Source organism: Mobula hypostoma, chromosome 5 (genome assembly GCF_963921235.1).
Source record: "Mobula hypostoma chromosome 5, sMobHyp1.1, whole genome shotgun sequence".
NCBI lineage: Eukaryota > Metazoa > Chordata > Chondrichthyes > Myliobatiformes > Myliobatidae > Mobula > Mobula hypostoma.
Genome location: NC_086101.1, coordinates 158,556,050 through 158,572,249, shown reverse-complemented (window position 1 = coordinate 158,572,249; position 16,200 = coordinate 158,556,050). Strand labels below are relative to the sequence as shown.

The following is a 16,200-nucleotide window of genomic DNA, read 5'->3' as shown; positions in this document are numbered from 1 at the left end:
AAAGTGCAATACCTCACACCTGTCTGTATTAAACTCCATCTGACATTTTTCAGCCCATTTTTGCAGCTGGTCCAAATCCCTCTGCAAGCTTTGAAAACCTTCCTCACTGTCCACTCCACCTCCAATCTCTGTATCATCAGCAAATTTGCCGATCCAATTTACCACATTATCATCCAGATCATTGATGTAGATGACAAATAACAATGGACCCAGCACTGATCCCTGTGGCACACCACTAGTCAGAGGCCTCCACTCTGAGAAGCAATCCTCTACTACCACTCTTTGGCTTCTTCCATTGAGCCAATGTCTAATCCAATTTACCACCTCTCCATGTATACCTAGCGACTGAATTTTCCTAACTAACCTCCCATGCGGGACCTTGTCAAAGGCCTTACTGAAGTCCATGTAGACAACATCCACTGCCTTCCCTTCATCCACTTTCCTGGTAACCTCCTCGAAAAACTCCAATAGATTGGTCAAACATGACCTACCACGCACAAGGCCATGTTGACTCTCCTTAATAAGTCCCTGTCTATCCAAATGCTTGTAGATTTTGTCTCTTAGTACTCCCTCCAATAACTTACCCACTACCGACGTCAAATTTAGCAGCCTATAATTTCCCGGATTACTTTTCGATCCTTTTTTAAACAATGGAACAACATGAGCCATTCTCCAATCCTCCGGCACCCCACCCGTAGACACCGACATTTTAAATATATCTGCCAGGGCCCCTGCAATTTCAACACTAGTCTCCTTCAGGGTCCGAGGAAATACCCTGTTAGGTCCTGGGGAATTTATCCACTTTAATTTGCCTGAAGATAGCAAGCACCTCCTCCTTTTCAATCTGTACAGTTTCCATGATCTCACTACTTGTTTCCCTTAATTCCCTAGACTTCATGCCAGTTTCCTTAGTAAATACGGACACAAAAAACCCATTGAAGATCTCCCCCATTTCTTTTAGTTCCGCACATATTCGACCACTCTGATCTTCAAGAGGACCAATTTTATCCCTTACAATCCTTTTACCCTTAATATACCTGTAAAATGTTCTGAATTGTTTGACAGCAGGAGTAAAAATAAGATGTATTGTTGGGCTTTAAGAAATAGGAGTAGACCCAGGGCTGCTCCATCATTCATTAAGATTATGGCTGACCCAACTTTCCTCCAGTCCACTTTCTCACCTGCTCCTAGTGATTCCTTATTTTAAAAATTCTGTCTGTCTCAGCTTTGAATATATTAAAAGAATTTAAAATTGCAAGGAATTCCTAAAATTCATAATTATTTATGTAGAATTTTTTCCTTCTGTCAGTTTTAAATAAGCACCCATCATGCTAAAAAAAAAGAAGGCATTTGGCTGTCGATTCTCTGACAATGGGAAACAGTCTTTCAGCATTTATTCTGGCAAGTCCCCAAAGAATCTTAGATGTTTCAAATCTTCTAATTTCCAATGAGAAGAAATCCATTATTTCATTTTTTCCATGCAATCCCTCCATCCCTGCAATCATCCTGGTGAACCTTCCAATGATGATATATTTTTCCTTAAATAAGGTAATAAAAACCATTTGCAGTACTTAAGATGCTGTCTCCTTGGGACCTCATGTAGTTGCAGTATGACCTTCCTGTTTTTATACTCCAACCCATTTGAAAGAAAAGTCTCTGCCATAATCTGCTACATTTTTCATGCATGAGAATCCCCAAGTCTTTACTGCTTTCTGCAATCCTTATCCGTTTGAGTAATAACCCTTCCTTCCAAAGTGAACAACTTTACAATTCCAACATTTCCAACTTTTGCAGCTACACTGCGCATTGCTTGCAAGTGATCCCCTTGTGCGCTGCTTTTGCTTGATAGCCTATCATCTTATTTATTATCTATTATATATCATTCCAATATATCACTTAGAATACATCAACTCCTATCTTGTGGAGTAACCTTCTGTGAAGTACCTGTATGTCCATTGAAATAATGGTTCAGACTTCATTGTTTTTTAGACCACAAGATTATAAGATATAGGAGCAGAATTAGGCCATTTGGCCCAACAAGTCTGCTCAGCCAATTTCATCATGGCTGATCCAATTTTCCACTCAGCCCCAATCTCATCCCTTCTTCCTGTATCCCTTCATGCCCTGACCAATCAAGAATCTATAAACCTGTGCCTTAAATATACCCAAAGATTTGACCTCCACAGCTGACTGTAGCAATGAATTCCACAGATTCGCCACTCTCTGGCTAAAGAAATTCCTCCTCATCTCTGTTTTAAAAGGACACCCTTCTATTATGAGTCTGTGTTCTCTGGTCTTAGACTCTCTCACCATAGAAAACATCTTCTCCTCATCTACTCCATCAAACCCTTTCACCATTAGATAGGTTTCAATAAGGTCACCCCTCATTCTCTGAATTCTAGTGAATACAGGCCCAGAGCCACTCTTCATATGACAAGCCATTCCATTCTGAAATCATTTTTGTGAACCTCCTTTGAACCTGCTCCAGTTTCAGCACATCCTTTCTAAAATAAGGAGCCCAAAACTGCTCACAGTACTCCAAGTGAGGCCTCACCAATGCTTTATAAAGTCTTCTTTTAATCCATAGGGGTGATTTTGGGCACAGTGCAGGAAGATAGGTGTCATGTTAGGTTTTGGGGACAGTGATGAGAGGGTGTGAGTGGTCAAGGCCAGGATCCAGTGCTGGAGTCCAGGTTGGAGTGCTCTGCAGTTGAAGGCCGATGATCCCCAGGGATCAGGTCAGTAGGTGCAGAGGACAAATACAAGCAATCCCCATAGTCCACCATGGTTGGGAGCCCCTAAGGACGAGGGCTGATGATCCCCAAGTTTGGCTGGTCCTGGGATCGGATGTCCATGCCAGGCTCAAAGTCCCATGATTGGCACATCCTGGGGTCAATACTGGACGTCGAAGACCGAAGTCGGTGAGTCCAGAAGTCAGAGGCCCAGTGTCTAAGAGTGTCCAAGACTCCAGAGGCAGCCTGTCCTAGGGTATGTGTGTGTGTGAGTGGCTGGGACGACAATAGTAAAACAGCTATTTTGCTGTTGTTGTTTTGTATTTTTGTGTTCTTGTTTGTGTTCTGCTGAACATTGTGGGCAGTGAAGTGTATGGTGACCTTTGCTGGCTGCACCATCACATCCTTTGTTTGAGTTGATTGTTAACACAAATGACGCATTTCACTCTAGGTTTCAGTGTAGATGTGATAAATTAACTGAACCTTGTCAAATGCCTTTTGAAAATCCAAGTATATTACATCTAATGTTTCCTTCTATACAAGTAGTTTAGATCTAATGGTTCCCCTTTATCTACTCTGAATGATACTTCCTCAAAACACTCTTGATAAGTTTGTCATGCCTGATATTCCCTTGGTGAAATCATGCTGAATGCTGACTCTGCTTGATCAGAGTATTGCTCTCTCAAATGTTATGTTGTACTATCCTGTTGATAGGATTACTGTTTAAAGTGTCTGGGTGGACGTTAACCGTGTGCCTCATTATAAGTGCTTCTACAAAACTAAAACATCACTGATCCTGGAATTCTAGTATTAAACAGAAAATGTTTTAAGCACTCACTAAATCAGCTGGTGCCTCTGGAATGAGAGAAACAAGGTGAGAGCATCAGAGTGTCTCTTATCAGAGCATTATAAAATACTTTTGCTGTAAATTCATATTTTTTTTTATTTCTGTAGTTTATTGACAACATTTCCACAAGAGAAGAGATTGACCAAGCTGAATATTATCTTTACAGGTAAGTATAGTTTCCTGTTTTGCTAAGTTTCTTGCAGAGCTGTACTATAAACAAGCAGAACTTTGTTTTATTCTATGCCCATTGGCTTAGATCAGATGAGCTAAATGGCCTGCTTTTAGCTGAAAGTAATTGAGCAAAGGCGTGCGTCTCAAATAGCCTATGACAACCAAGTCCAACTTCTGGCATTCATGTGTGGTTTAGCTGCTAAGCCCAGCGGAACTGTTTCCACTGACAGGAGAAGGAGCAAACATGGGTCACTGGCACCTAAAAACCAGTCATTTTGGGCAGATGGGGCTCGTCAGCTGTAGTTGGCAGCTCATCTCAGAAGGAAAACTAATCTCAAACCTCCACTATCTTGTAGCCATACCCAGTCATGGGGAAGGCTTCAGGAGTAAACCCCAAGGGAAAGCCCAGAGCTGGAGTCCCTACATTGAGTTCAGTGCTGACTGCAACTCCTGTGATGCTGCAGTGCAAAACTGTATTGGACTTTGCCATTCCTTTGAATTCATCAGTTGTGTTGAGAGGGAGAGCCTGCTGCATAAGCATTGGCTTGCTCTGCATATCGTACTGCCCTGGCTTGCATGGACAACTAGCACGCAACATTCATGGTCAACCCTGATCAATGGAGGGCCTGATTGAGCAGGTTTTGGAATGAGATGCTAAAATCAGAATCCTGTTTTTCCATAATTATAATTTGATTTTATTTTTCATTATTATTTTGCAGTGCAGAAGGGAGGGTGGAAAAAGAGGAGAGCGGTAGTGATAGGGGACTCAATAGTTAGAGGTATAGATAGTGTGTGTAGGGTAGCACTTTGGTTCCAGTGATCATAACACCATTAGTTTCAACTTGATCATGGATAAAGATAGATCTGGTCCTAGGGTTGAGGTTCTAAACTGGAAGAATGCCAAATTTGAAGAAATGAGAAAGAATCTAAAAAGCATGAATTGGGACAGGTTGTTCTCTGGCAAGGATGTGATCAGTAAGTGGGAAGCCTTCAAAGGAGAAATTTTGAGAGTACAGAGCTTGTTCCTGTCAGGATTAAAGGCAAAGTGAATAAGAATAAGGAACCTTGGTTCTCAAGGGATATTGCAACTCTGATAAAGAAGAAGAGAGAGTTGTATGACATGTATTGGAAACGGAGTAAATAAGGTGCTTGAGGAGTATAAAAAGTGCAAAAAAGTACTTAAGAAGGAAATCAGGAGGGCTAAAAGAAGACATGAGGTTGCCTTGGCAGTCAAAGTGAAGGATAATCCAAAGAGCTTTTACAGGTATATTAAGAGTAAAAGGATTGTAAGGGATAAAATTGGCCCTCTTGAAGATCAGAGTGGTTGGCTATGTGCGGAACTAAAAGAAATGGGGGAGATCTTCAATGGGTTTTTTGCGTCTGTATTTACTAAGGAAACTGGCATGAAGTCTATGGAATTACGGGAAACAAGTAGTGAGATCATGGAAACTGTACAGATTGAAAAGGAGGAGGTGCTTGCTATCTTGAGGCAAATTAAAGTGGATAAATACCCAGGACCTGACAGAGTATTCCCTCGGACCTTGAAGGAGACTAGTGTTGAAATTGCAGGGGCCCTGGCAGATGTATTTAAATTATCGGTGTCTACAGGTGAGGTGCTGGAGGATTGGAGAATGGCTCATGTTGTTCCGTTGTTTAAAAAAGGATCAAAAAGTAATCCGGGAAATTATAGGCCGGTAAGATTGATGTCAGTTGTAGGTAAATTATTGGAAGGAGTACTAAGAGACAGGATCTACAAGCATTTGGATAGACAGGGACTTATTAGGGAGAGTCAACATAGCTTTGTGCATGGTAGGTCATGTTTGACCAATCTATTGGAGTTTTTCGAGGAGGTTACCAGCAAAGTGGATGAAGGGAAGGCAGTGGATGTTGTCTATATGGACTTCAGTGGTAGTAGAGGATTGCTTCTCAGAGTGGAGGCCTGTGACTAGTGGTGTGCCACAGGGATCAGTGCTGGGTGCATTGTTATTTGTCATCTATATCAATGATCTGGATGATAATGTGGTAAGTTGGATCAGCAAATTTGCTGATGATACAATGATTGGAGGTGTAGTGGACAGTGAGGAAGGTTTTCAAAGCTTGCAGAGGGATTTGGACCAGCTGGAAAAATGGGCTGAAAAATGGCAGATGGAGTTTAATACAGACAAGTGTGAGGTATTGCACTTTGGAAGGACAAACCAAGGTAGAACATACAGGGTAAATGGTAAGGCACTGAGGAGTGCAGTAGAACAGAGGGATCTGGGAATACAGATACAAAATTCCCTAAAAGTGGCGTCACAGGTAGATAGGGTCGTAAAGAGAGCTTTTGGTACATTGGCCTTTATTAATCAAAGTATTGAGTATAAGAGCTGGAATGTTATGATGAGGTTATATAAGGCATTGGTGAGGCCGAATCTGGAGTATTGTGTTCAGTTTTGGTCACCAAATTACAGGAAGGATATAAATAAGGTTGAAAGAGTGGAGAGAAGGTTTACAAGGATGTTGCCGGGACTTGAGAAACTTAGTTACAGAGAAAGGTTGAATAGGTTAGGACTTTATTCCCTGGAGCGTAGAAGAATGAGGGGAGATTTGATAGAGGTATATAAAATTATGCTGGGTATAGATAGAGTGAATGCAAGCAGGCTTTTTCCACTGAGGCTAGGGGAGAAAAAAACCAGAGGACATGGGTTAAGGGTGAGGGGGGAAAAGTTTAAAGGGAAAATTGGGGAGGGGGCTTCTTCACACAGAGAGTGGTGGGAGTGTGGAATGAGCTGCCAAACGAGGTGGTAAGTGCGGGTTCTTTTTTAACATTTAAGAATAAATTGGACAGATGCATGGATGGGAGGTGTATGGAGGGATATGGTCCGTGTGCAGGTCAGTGGGACTAGGCAGTAAATGGTTCAGCACAGCCAAGAAGGACCAAAAGGCCTGTTTCTGAGCTGTAGTTTTTCTATGGTTTCTATGGTTTCATTTCCTTTCCATTCCCTCCATGCATAACATTTTAAACCTGCCTGGTAGCTTTCAGTTAACAGCTAACTATTTTAACTTGTTTACAAGAATGATAGTATGGTGGATTCTTAATAATGAGGTAATCTGCAAGTCTACGGATCTTTCCGGCATCATTGTTCTTGATGTCCTTTAATAGTGAAAGACACAGAAATGACTTTGTAATTGGTCCACGTTAGTCTGAATGTCCATCTCAGTGTTAAAGAGTTTGTGGTGTTGTGGAGAAAGAATGTGTTGGTTCTTTTTATTTTAACTTATAAGTATTAAGTACTTGTGTCTGCAAGAAGCCACAAGGAGGATGACACTGGAATTGCAATTGTTTTATTATTTGTCACGTGTACTGAGGTATAGTGAAAAGCTTGTCTTGCATACTGTTAATACAGATCAAGTCACTACACATTGCATTTAGATAGTACAAAATAAAACAATAGCAGAATGCAGAATAAAGTGCAACAGCTACAGAGAAAGTGGAATGCAGGTAGACAATAAAATGCAAGATCATAAGTGAGGTAGATTGTGAGGACAGGAGTCTGTCTTATCATACTAGTGAACCATTCATGTTGCGTGATTGTATGCATGTGTTTGTAAATGTATTATACAAGAGTGACTAGGACCTTAAAGCAACTGACTGATCATGGTATTCCAGTGAAATTGGCACCCTTGTCCTCAATAATGGAGATAGTGGGTTGGGATTGGTTGTTGAACTGCCTATGATGAAGAACTGTGCACTTTATGATTGGTGAAAGCAGTGATTGTTTAGGCTGGTGGATATTGTATCAATCATGTGGATAGTCTGTTCTGGATTGAGTTGAGTTTTGAAAAGCTACACTCATCCAGGTGGGTAAAAGAGTATTCCAACATTTTCTTGAATTTTGGCTTTACATGGTGGAAAATCTGAAGTTTTAGATTAGATTAGATTATGAGGACATGCAGTCCTCTTTTATTGTCATTTAGTAATGCATGCATTAAGAAATGATACAATGTTCCTCCAGTGTGATATCACAGAAACACAAGACAGACCGAGACTGAAAAACTGACAAAAACCACATAATTATAACATATAGTTACAACAGTGCAAGCAATACCTTAATTTGATAGAAGAACAGACCATGGGCATGGTAAAAAATGTCTCAAAGTCTCTTGAAAGTCCCAACATCTCACGCAGACGGTAGAAGGAAGAAAACTCTTCCTGCCAGGAGTTTCCAGTGCCGCAAACTTGCCGATGCAGCATCCTGGAAGCACCCGACCACAGTCCAACTCTCAGTCTGTCCGAAAACTTCGAGCCTCCGACCAGCCCTCCGACACCGAGCACCATCTCTGCCGAGTGCTTTGAACCCAGCTCCGGCCGCCAGCAACAGGAAAAGCCGAGGATTTGAGGCCTTTCCCTCCAGAGATTCTCGATCGTACAGTAGCAGCAGCAGCGAACCAGGCACTTCAGAAGTTTCTCCAGATGTTTCTTTGTGCTTCTCACGTCCGTCTCCATCAAATCAGGATTGTGTATGGCCCCCTATTTACCAAATACGATATCATTTCACCAGAGAGGCCGCGCGCGCTGCGTCACGTCGCCATCTTCTCCTCCCTCCATCAGGAGTATCAAGAGATAAGTGACTCCTCCAAGGATTTCCAGTCTCTAGTGCTTGTAGCCACACCATTTACATGACCTATTCTGCTGAATTTATGATTAATGCTAACCATCCTGTCCATATTGCCTAACATTTATACAGTGCAAATATTATGCTGTACATCAGTCCATGCCTGATTGTTGCCAGTTTGACAATTTCTGTTCAGTGCATTCTATATAATATGGAGATGTCCAGTAAATAAAAATGCCATCTAAAAAACAATCAATCACCTTAAAAGAGAAAAACATACTTCTTATTAAACTTCAAACTAGACCTGAAATTATGCTTAGAATTTTGTCATTTGGGGTGAGAGATTGTGATCGATGGGAGTCTGTGTTGTATGTCCTGTGGGCCTTGGTTAGCCTTTCCATAATCAGGCCAAAATTAGTGGAGTCAGGTTTGAAGTTGTAAACTTGGGAAAAATTTCAAGCAAACTTTGCAATAGCTAAAATTTACTCCAAAAATTATTCTGTCTGGTAGTACAGTGTCAGTGTCTCTGCTTTTGATTGAGACGTATTAGAACCCATATTTCTGAATCAGGTTTATTATCACTGGCACATGACATGAAATTTGTTAACTTTAGCAGCAGCAGTACAATGCAATACATAATATGGAAGGAAAAAAACACAAAATAAAATAATAATAAATAAGTAACTCAATCAATTACAGTATACATGAATAGATTAAAAATTGTGCAAAAAACAGAAATACTATGTATTAAAAAAGTGAGGTAGTATCCAAGTGTTCAATGTCCATTTAGGAATCGGATGGCAGAGGGGAAGAAGCTGTTCCTGAATTGCTGAGTGTGTGCCTTCAGGCTTCTGTACCTCCTACCCAATGGCAACAGTGAGAAAAGGGCATGCCCTGGGTGCTGGATGTCCTTAATAATGGACGCTGCCTTTCCGAGACACCACTTCTTGAAGAAGTCCTGGGTACTTTGTAGGCTAGTACCCAAGTTGGAGCCGATTAAATTTACAATCCTCTTTAGCTTCTTTCGGTCCTGTGCAGAAGACCCCCCCATACCAGACAGTGATACAGCCTGTCAGAATGCTCTCCATGGTACATCTATAGAAGGTTTTGAGTATATTTGTTGACATACCAAATCTCTTTAAACTCCTAATAAAGTATAGCCACTGTCTTGCCTTCTTTATAACTGCATCAATATGTTGGGACCAGGTTAGATCCTCAGAGATCTTGACACCCAGGAACTTGAAACTGCTCACTCTCTCCACTTCTGATCCCGCTATGAGGATTGGTATTTATCCTTCTGGAAGTCCACAGTCAGCTCTTTCATCTTACTGACGTTGAGTGCCAGGTTGTTGCTGCAACACCACTGCACTAGTTAGCATATCTCACTCCTGTGGACCCTGGACAGTATGGTACTGGACCGATAAATGTGGTGAAAAACTGAAATCTTCATGCTAGTGAGTCTTACTGCTGGGCCATTGATCAAAAGCAATGACATGTCTTCAAAAATAATTTCAAACAGGGAAGTCAGTGACATGCTGAGAAGTTTCTTGTCAGGGCTTCACCGATAAGTAAATATTGTTAGAAACAATTTTTGATTTCCTGTGTACATTGCATTCTTAGTTGATGGAGATTTATGGAGCAGATATATTTTTGATATTCTGTTATGCAGAGTTTGCTAGCTTTTTTTATAAGGTTTATCATCATTATGACATTTTTATGAGATGAGGAAGGAGATACAGGAGTCTGAAGACTCAACGATTCAGGACAGCTTCTTCCCCTCTACTGTCTGTTTTCTCAATGATCCATGAATCCACAAACAGTACCTCATAACTTTTTGTACTATTTGTTTTTGCAATTTATAGATTGATATACTTTGCAGTGATCTGCTGTGGCAAAACAAATTTCATATCATATGTCTTTCAGTTAGTTCTGATGAAGGGTCTCGGCCCGAAACGTAGACTGTACCTCTTCCTATAGATGCTGCCTGGCCTGCTGCGTTCACTAGCATTTTGTGTGTGTTGCTTGAATTTCCAGCATCTGCAGATTTCCTCGTGTTTGTGTTCATATCATATGTCAGTGATAATACTAATAATTCTATAAAAATTAATTTGTATAGGTTTCAATGTATGCTTAATTTTATGAGGAAAAATTAGCTTTTCCATGGCAGTTTAAACTAAATGATAGATTTTCAATAGAGATTAAAAAATCTAGAGGCTATGGAATAGCTTTCTGCTGATAAGAGTCCAATGAGGCGGCATGAACTTCCACAGATTTTCTTTCTGACAGTGATAATTCTGATTGCTGAATCTGGGCTGGATTAACTGGACCAAGTACAACTTCCCATTTGAGATCAGTGGGAGAAATCAATTGCTGGAAGAAAGATATTTTTATAATTTTATTTAATTTAGTTATTTTAAATGTTTCCATTAGCTTTTGTTTTATCTTTATCAATGCTCCAAACCATTGTGAAATTTTAGTTTTGAAATCTATAATCAATTTCAAAGATATATAAGCCTCTTTAAATTATTTAAATATACCAATAAATATAAAACAATTCAAATATATTTAAATGAGCTTTCTCCTTGACAATATGCAACGTTAATTCATGTTGATTTCAATTCTTTGAAAGCATAGGAAACTTCAGGAAAGCAGTTCATATAATACTAAGAGATGTTGATGTGGATTGTGCAGTCTGAACATGCTAATTCCTTTCATTCTTAGACTTTTTTTTTAATATTGAGGTGCATTGGCTTGCACAGTACCAATTAATAGGTTTCTCATGTAGTACATTACTTTCCTGCATTGTTACATCTATTCCACATTTTCATTACACAAGTGCAGTACTAACCTTTTTAACCATTACTTTTAGCCAAAAGAGACTTATTTGTCTTGATGCCAATTCCTGAATAAAATGGGGTTGCCTTAGATTTAAAATCAGAGCTGTTTAAATGGTAATCAGTGGTGCTGACAATTATGATTAGATTTACTCTAAAAATACTTAAGTATTTATGGAGTAGGTTGCTGTGCAAAATCAGCAAGATGACATTGACAGTTTTCCAATTGTGCCTTAATATTTGGAATAAAGCATTGGTATGATGAAAGATTTAACTAACCTGATACCAAGGGGAGAGACGATGTTGGAAATTTAATTCATGTTTAGCAGATATAGTAAAATACTTATAACTGCAGTGCACTATATGATGAAGCAGGAAACTCATCATTGCTACTTTATAATCCTAACAAAAATTCCTGAAATTTTGGTACTAATGCAAATTTGAAACCCGTGGCTGATATAAATCAGGTGCAGTTGGAACCGCATTAGCACCTAGCAGAGCACTGGAGGAAATTTCATCACTGAGTTACTATAGCAACCACTCACCTCATCACTCTGCTCAGCGTGGCTAGCCTATCATCATTTCAGATTCCATATGACATTCTACTTGTAAATCAATAAAAATACATTTTATATTTTTTAATATCTTGTGTGTACATCTTTTATCAATATATGCTAAGAAAGACTACTTCAGAAAACTAATACAGAGTATTTCAGATCCACTTTCTTTTGCTTTTAATTTGTATGTTTCATGGATAGATGTTTCAGGCTCTGTATAAATAGAAAAATCATGTTAGTGTTGCTAATAGCAAACATTGTGGCCATGGGTCTCCTGTGGATGTTGCATTGCTGAAACAGTATTTTTGCTATTTTCTCCATTGAGCTTATGGACCTGATATTTTGCTGTAGCACTGAGCAAATAATTGTGTTGTAGTTTGCAGTTGTATTCTGTGACTGAAAGCCCTGACCTGATTTCTCTCCTTCATTCTCCCTTTTTGACAGTTTCCAAATTTAGAAAACAGGCTATCAGGCTTTCTCCTTTGCAGAGGCCATGTTTAAGCGCCTGAGACTCCTGATGTGAAACAGTCACACTTTACCTCCCCCCCCCCCAATTTAATTCTTCCATTTTCTCTGTCTGCTTAAAATTAATGAGTTTGATTGCACTAATGAACTTCATTGTTGAGGCCCTTGTGCTTGCCAAATTGCATATAACGAGGATAGGGTGTAGTATAATAGAGCAACAGTTTACATAAATGTATTTGAGAGAGGAGAAGGAGAGAGCCATACGTCATCCCAAGCCTGTTCCCTGAACTCTCCTTGCTCTTTCAAACTTTCAGTTGCTGGTTTCTTGCCCCATCATAATTCCACCACTAATTGAATATAGTAATCAAGAAGCAAAATAACACAGAAATCTAAAATAAAAATGGAAAACGCTGGGAGTACTGGACAGCCTGTGGGAATTTTTACAGAGAGAAACTGAGTCAACATTTGAGATTAATCACTTTTCATGAGGACTAAGAATGCTGTTTTACAAAAAGTCTCACTGTAAAACTATTTAATATGTTACATTTCCTGAACAATTTCCACACCCTACCAAATAGTGCACCTGATTCAAATAATGTTACCTTTTTCTGCAGACTAATTCTATGCTCTCACCATGACTCATTATTTACTGCAATGCAATATTAATGAAAAAGTGGCAAATTGCATCCTGTTCTTAATGCATAACTTAAGGTTTTGTAGTAGAAAATGAGCTGGTCTACAAAGAGGTCTTTTCTGATCAGCAGTAGAGTTTTGCTTTTCTTTCTAAATGATTTTTATATTGTTTCAGTGCAGCATTTTGCATGTGTCACCTATTACTGCTTCTGTAGCACCACCTCTCCATCCTCCAAATGTGCTACTGCTATTCAGAGCTACTGTCCCAAAGAAACTGTGAAAGGTAATACATATATTTAATGGAAGCCTCCTTTTGACTGTGTTAGAAAGTCAGCCTGTAGTATAATGTTTCTTTCAGAGAGATATAGATATTTGTAAAATGTTGCCTGTCGTTTCAGCGAGGGTAAACCCATACAAAGCTGTGGGGCTGGACAACACACCTGGTCAGGTGCTGAGGAACTGTGTGGTCAGCTAACAGAGCTCTTAACAGACATCTTTAAAATCTCTCTGAAACAGTCCCTGAAGGCTTCAAGGCAACCACCATCCTTCCAGTGGCCAAAGAGAACAACAGTAACTGGCTTAAATGATTGGCACTGACTTACACTAACTTCATCAAGCACGAAGTGTTGTGAGTGGCTGGTAATGGATTGTATAAAATCCCATCCTGCAGCTACATTGCACCCAAGCTACTGAAATAGTTCACTGACGATGCCATAGCCTAGGCCCTCCATTCCGCCCTGTCCCACCTAGACTTCAGCTCAGCATTTAACTTGATCATCCATCGGAGTGTGGTGATAAACTGTCCTTGTCGGGATTCAGCACCTCCCCTGCAACTGGATTTTGGTCAACTGGACAGAAAGACCCCAGTTAGTCTGAGATGGCAGCAACATCTCAAGCTCCATCACACTGAGCATTTGGGGGTGGGGGGGGGAGCAATCCAAATCCAATCCACAGCACCCTGTTGCTGCTCTTGCTGCAGACTCACGACTGCACTGCCAGATCAGCTCAAACTACATAGATACAAATTGTATCAGCAACAATGATGAGTCAGCGTACAGAGAGAAGGTAGAAAGGCTTGTCAGATGGTGTGAGAACAACAGTCTGAGTCTCAGTGTGGACAAGATGAAAGAGATAATTGTGGGCCTCTGGACGGCACAGGTTGACCACTCTCCATTGCACATCAATGGCTCTACTGTGAAGAGTGCCAAAAGGTTCTATTTTAACTTCATCAGTTCACAGGACTTGTTTCCAAAATGCATCAGTCTTGTTTAGATGTTCCTTTGAACCTTTTGAATAGAACTTTTTGGCTGCAATGAGCAAAGGTATGTTTGGAGAGAAAAGGGTGCAGAATTTCATGAAAAGAATCCCTCTCCAACTGTTAAGCACGTGGGTGGATCGATCATGCTTTGGGCTTGTGTTGCAGCCAGTGGCACGGGGAACATTTACTGGTAGAGGGAAGAATAAATTCAATTAAATACCAGCAAATTCTGGAAGCAAACATCACACCGTCTAAAAAAGCCGAAGATGAAAAGAGGATGGCTTCGACAACAGGATAATGAACCTAAACACACCTCAAAATCCACAATGGACTACCTCAAGAGGCGCAAGTCAAAGGTTTTGCCATGGCCCTCACAGTCCCCCGACCTAAACATCTTCAAGAATCTGTGGATAGACCTCAAAAGAGCAGTGCATGCAAGACAGCCCAAGAATCTCACAGAACTAGAAGCCTTTTGCAAGGAAGACTGGGCGAAAATCCCCCAAACAAGAATTGAAAGACTCTTAGCTGGCTACACAAAGCGTTTACAAGCTGTGGTACTTGCCAAAGGGGGTGTTACTAAGTACTGCCATGCAGGGTGCCCAAACTTTTGCTTTGGGCCCTTTTCCTTTTTTGTTATTTTGAAACTGTAAAAGATGGAAATAAAAAAGTTTTCTTGCTTAAAATATTAAAGAAATGTGTCACCTTTAACTTTATGCCTTTTGGAAATCAGTTCATCTTTTGCTCACTTAGCTATTCACAGTAACATAAATTTTGACCGGGGTGCCCAAACTTTTGTATGCCACTGTAAAAGGATACCAAAAGTTTTTTTCAAGTATACTTGTATAAAGAGTAAAAGAGAGTGAAAGTGGATATCAGACTGCTGGAAAACAATGCTGGAGAGGTAGTAATGGGCAACAAGGAAATAGTGACAAACTTAATAAGTATTTTGCATCAGTCTTCACTGTGGAAGACCCTAGTAGTATGCTAAAATTTCAAGAATATCAGGGAGCAGAAGTGAGTGTCGTTGCCATTACTAAGGAGAAGATGTTTGGGAAGCTGAAGGTCCAAAGTTAAACAAGCCACCTGGACCAGATGGACTACACCTCAGGGTTCTGAAAGAGGTTGGTGAAGAGATTGTGGAGGCATTAGTAATGATCTTTGAAGAATCACTAGATTCTGGAATGGTTCCAGAGGACTAGAAAATTGCAAATGTGTCGCCACTCTTTAAGAAGGAAGGGAGGCAGAAGAAAGGAAAGTATAGTCCAGTTAGCCTGACTTCAGTGATTGGGGAGATGTTGGAGTCTATTACTAAGGGTGAGGTTTCGCAGTACTTGGAGGCACATGATAAAATAAGTCAAAGTCAGCATGGGGAAATCATCCTTGAGGGGAAATCCTGCCTGACAAATCTATTGGAATTCTTTGAAGAAATAACTAGCAAGAGGCAAAGAGTGAGGATAAAGGGCATCTTTTCTGGTTAGCTGCTGATGACTAGAGGTATTCCGCAGAAGTCAGTATTTTTTATATTCTTTTTCTTTTCATGTTATACATCAATGATTTGGATGTCAGAATTTATGGCTTTGTGGCCAAGTTTCTGGATGATACAAAGTTAGGTGGGGGGATGATACTGCTGAAGAGCAGAGAGCCTGCAGAAGGACTGAGACAGATTGGCAGATGGAATATAGTGTGGGGAAGTACATGCTCATGCACTTTGGTAGAAGGAATAAAAGTGTGGACTATTTTCTAAGTGGGGAGAAAGATCAAAACTCAGAGGTGCAAAGGGACTTGGGAGTCCTCATGTAGGATTCCCTGAAGGTTAACTTGTAGGTTGAGTTGGTGATAATGAATGCAAATGCAATGTTAACACTCATTTCAAGAGGACTACAATATAAGAGGAACAATGTAATGCTGAGGCTTTATAAGGGATTGGTCAGATATACTTGCTATATTGTGAGCAGTTTTAATGTGTGCTGGCATTGGAGAGGGTCTAAAGAAGGTTCATGAGATTGGTGGAGGTGGGGGGGGGGGCAGAATCTCTTTGAAACTATCAAATGTTGAATGGTCCAGCACAGTGCCTATAAAAAGTGCTCCCCCACCTCCTTGGAAATTTC

The 16,200-nt window shown here is 40.3% G+C and overlaps 1 protein-coding gene across 1 annotated transcript in view; it reads left to right on the top strand.

Moving 5' to 3' along the window:
- mrps27 (mitochondrial ribosomal protein S27) overlaps positions 1–16,200 on the top strand; it is a 113,820-nt gene that overhangs the window by 25,130 nt on the left and 72,490 nt on the right. Inside the window, exon 4 of the mRNA XM_063049219.1 lies at positions 3,687–3,745. Coding sequence (XP_062905289.1) covers positions 3,687–3,745 — 59 coding nt within the window. The remainder of the gene's footprint in view (positions 1–3,686; positions 3,746–16,200) is intronic.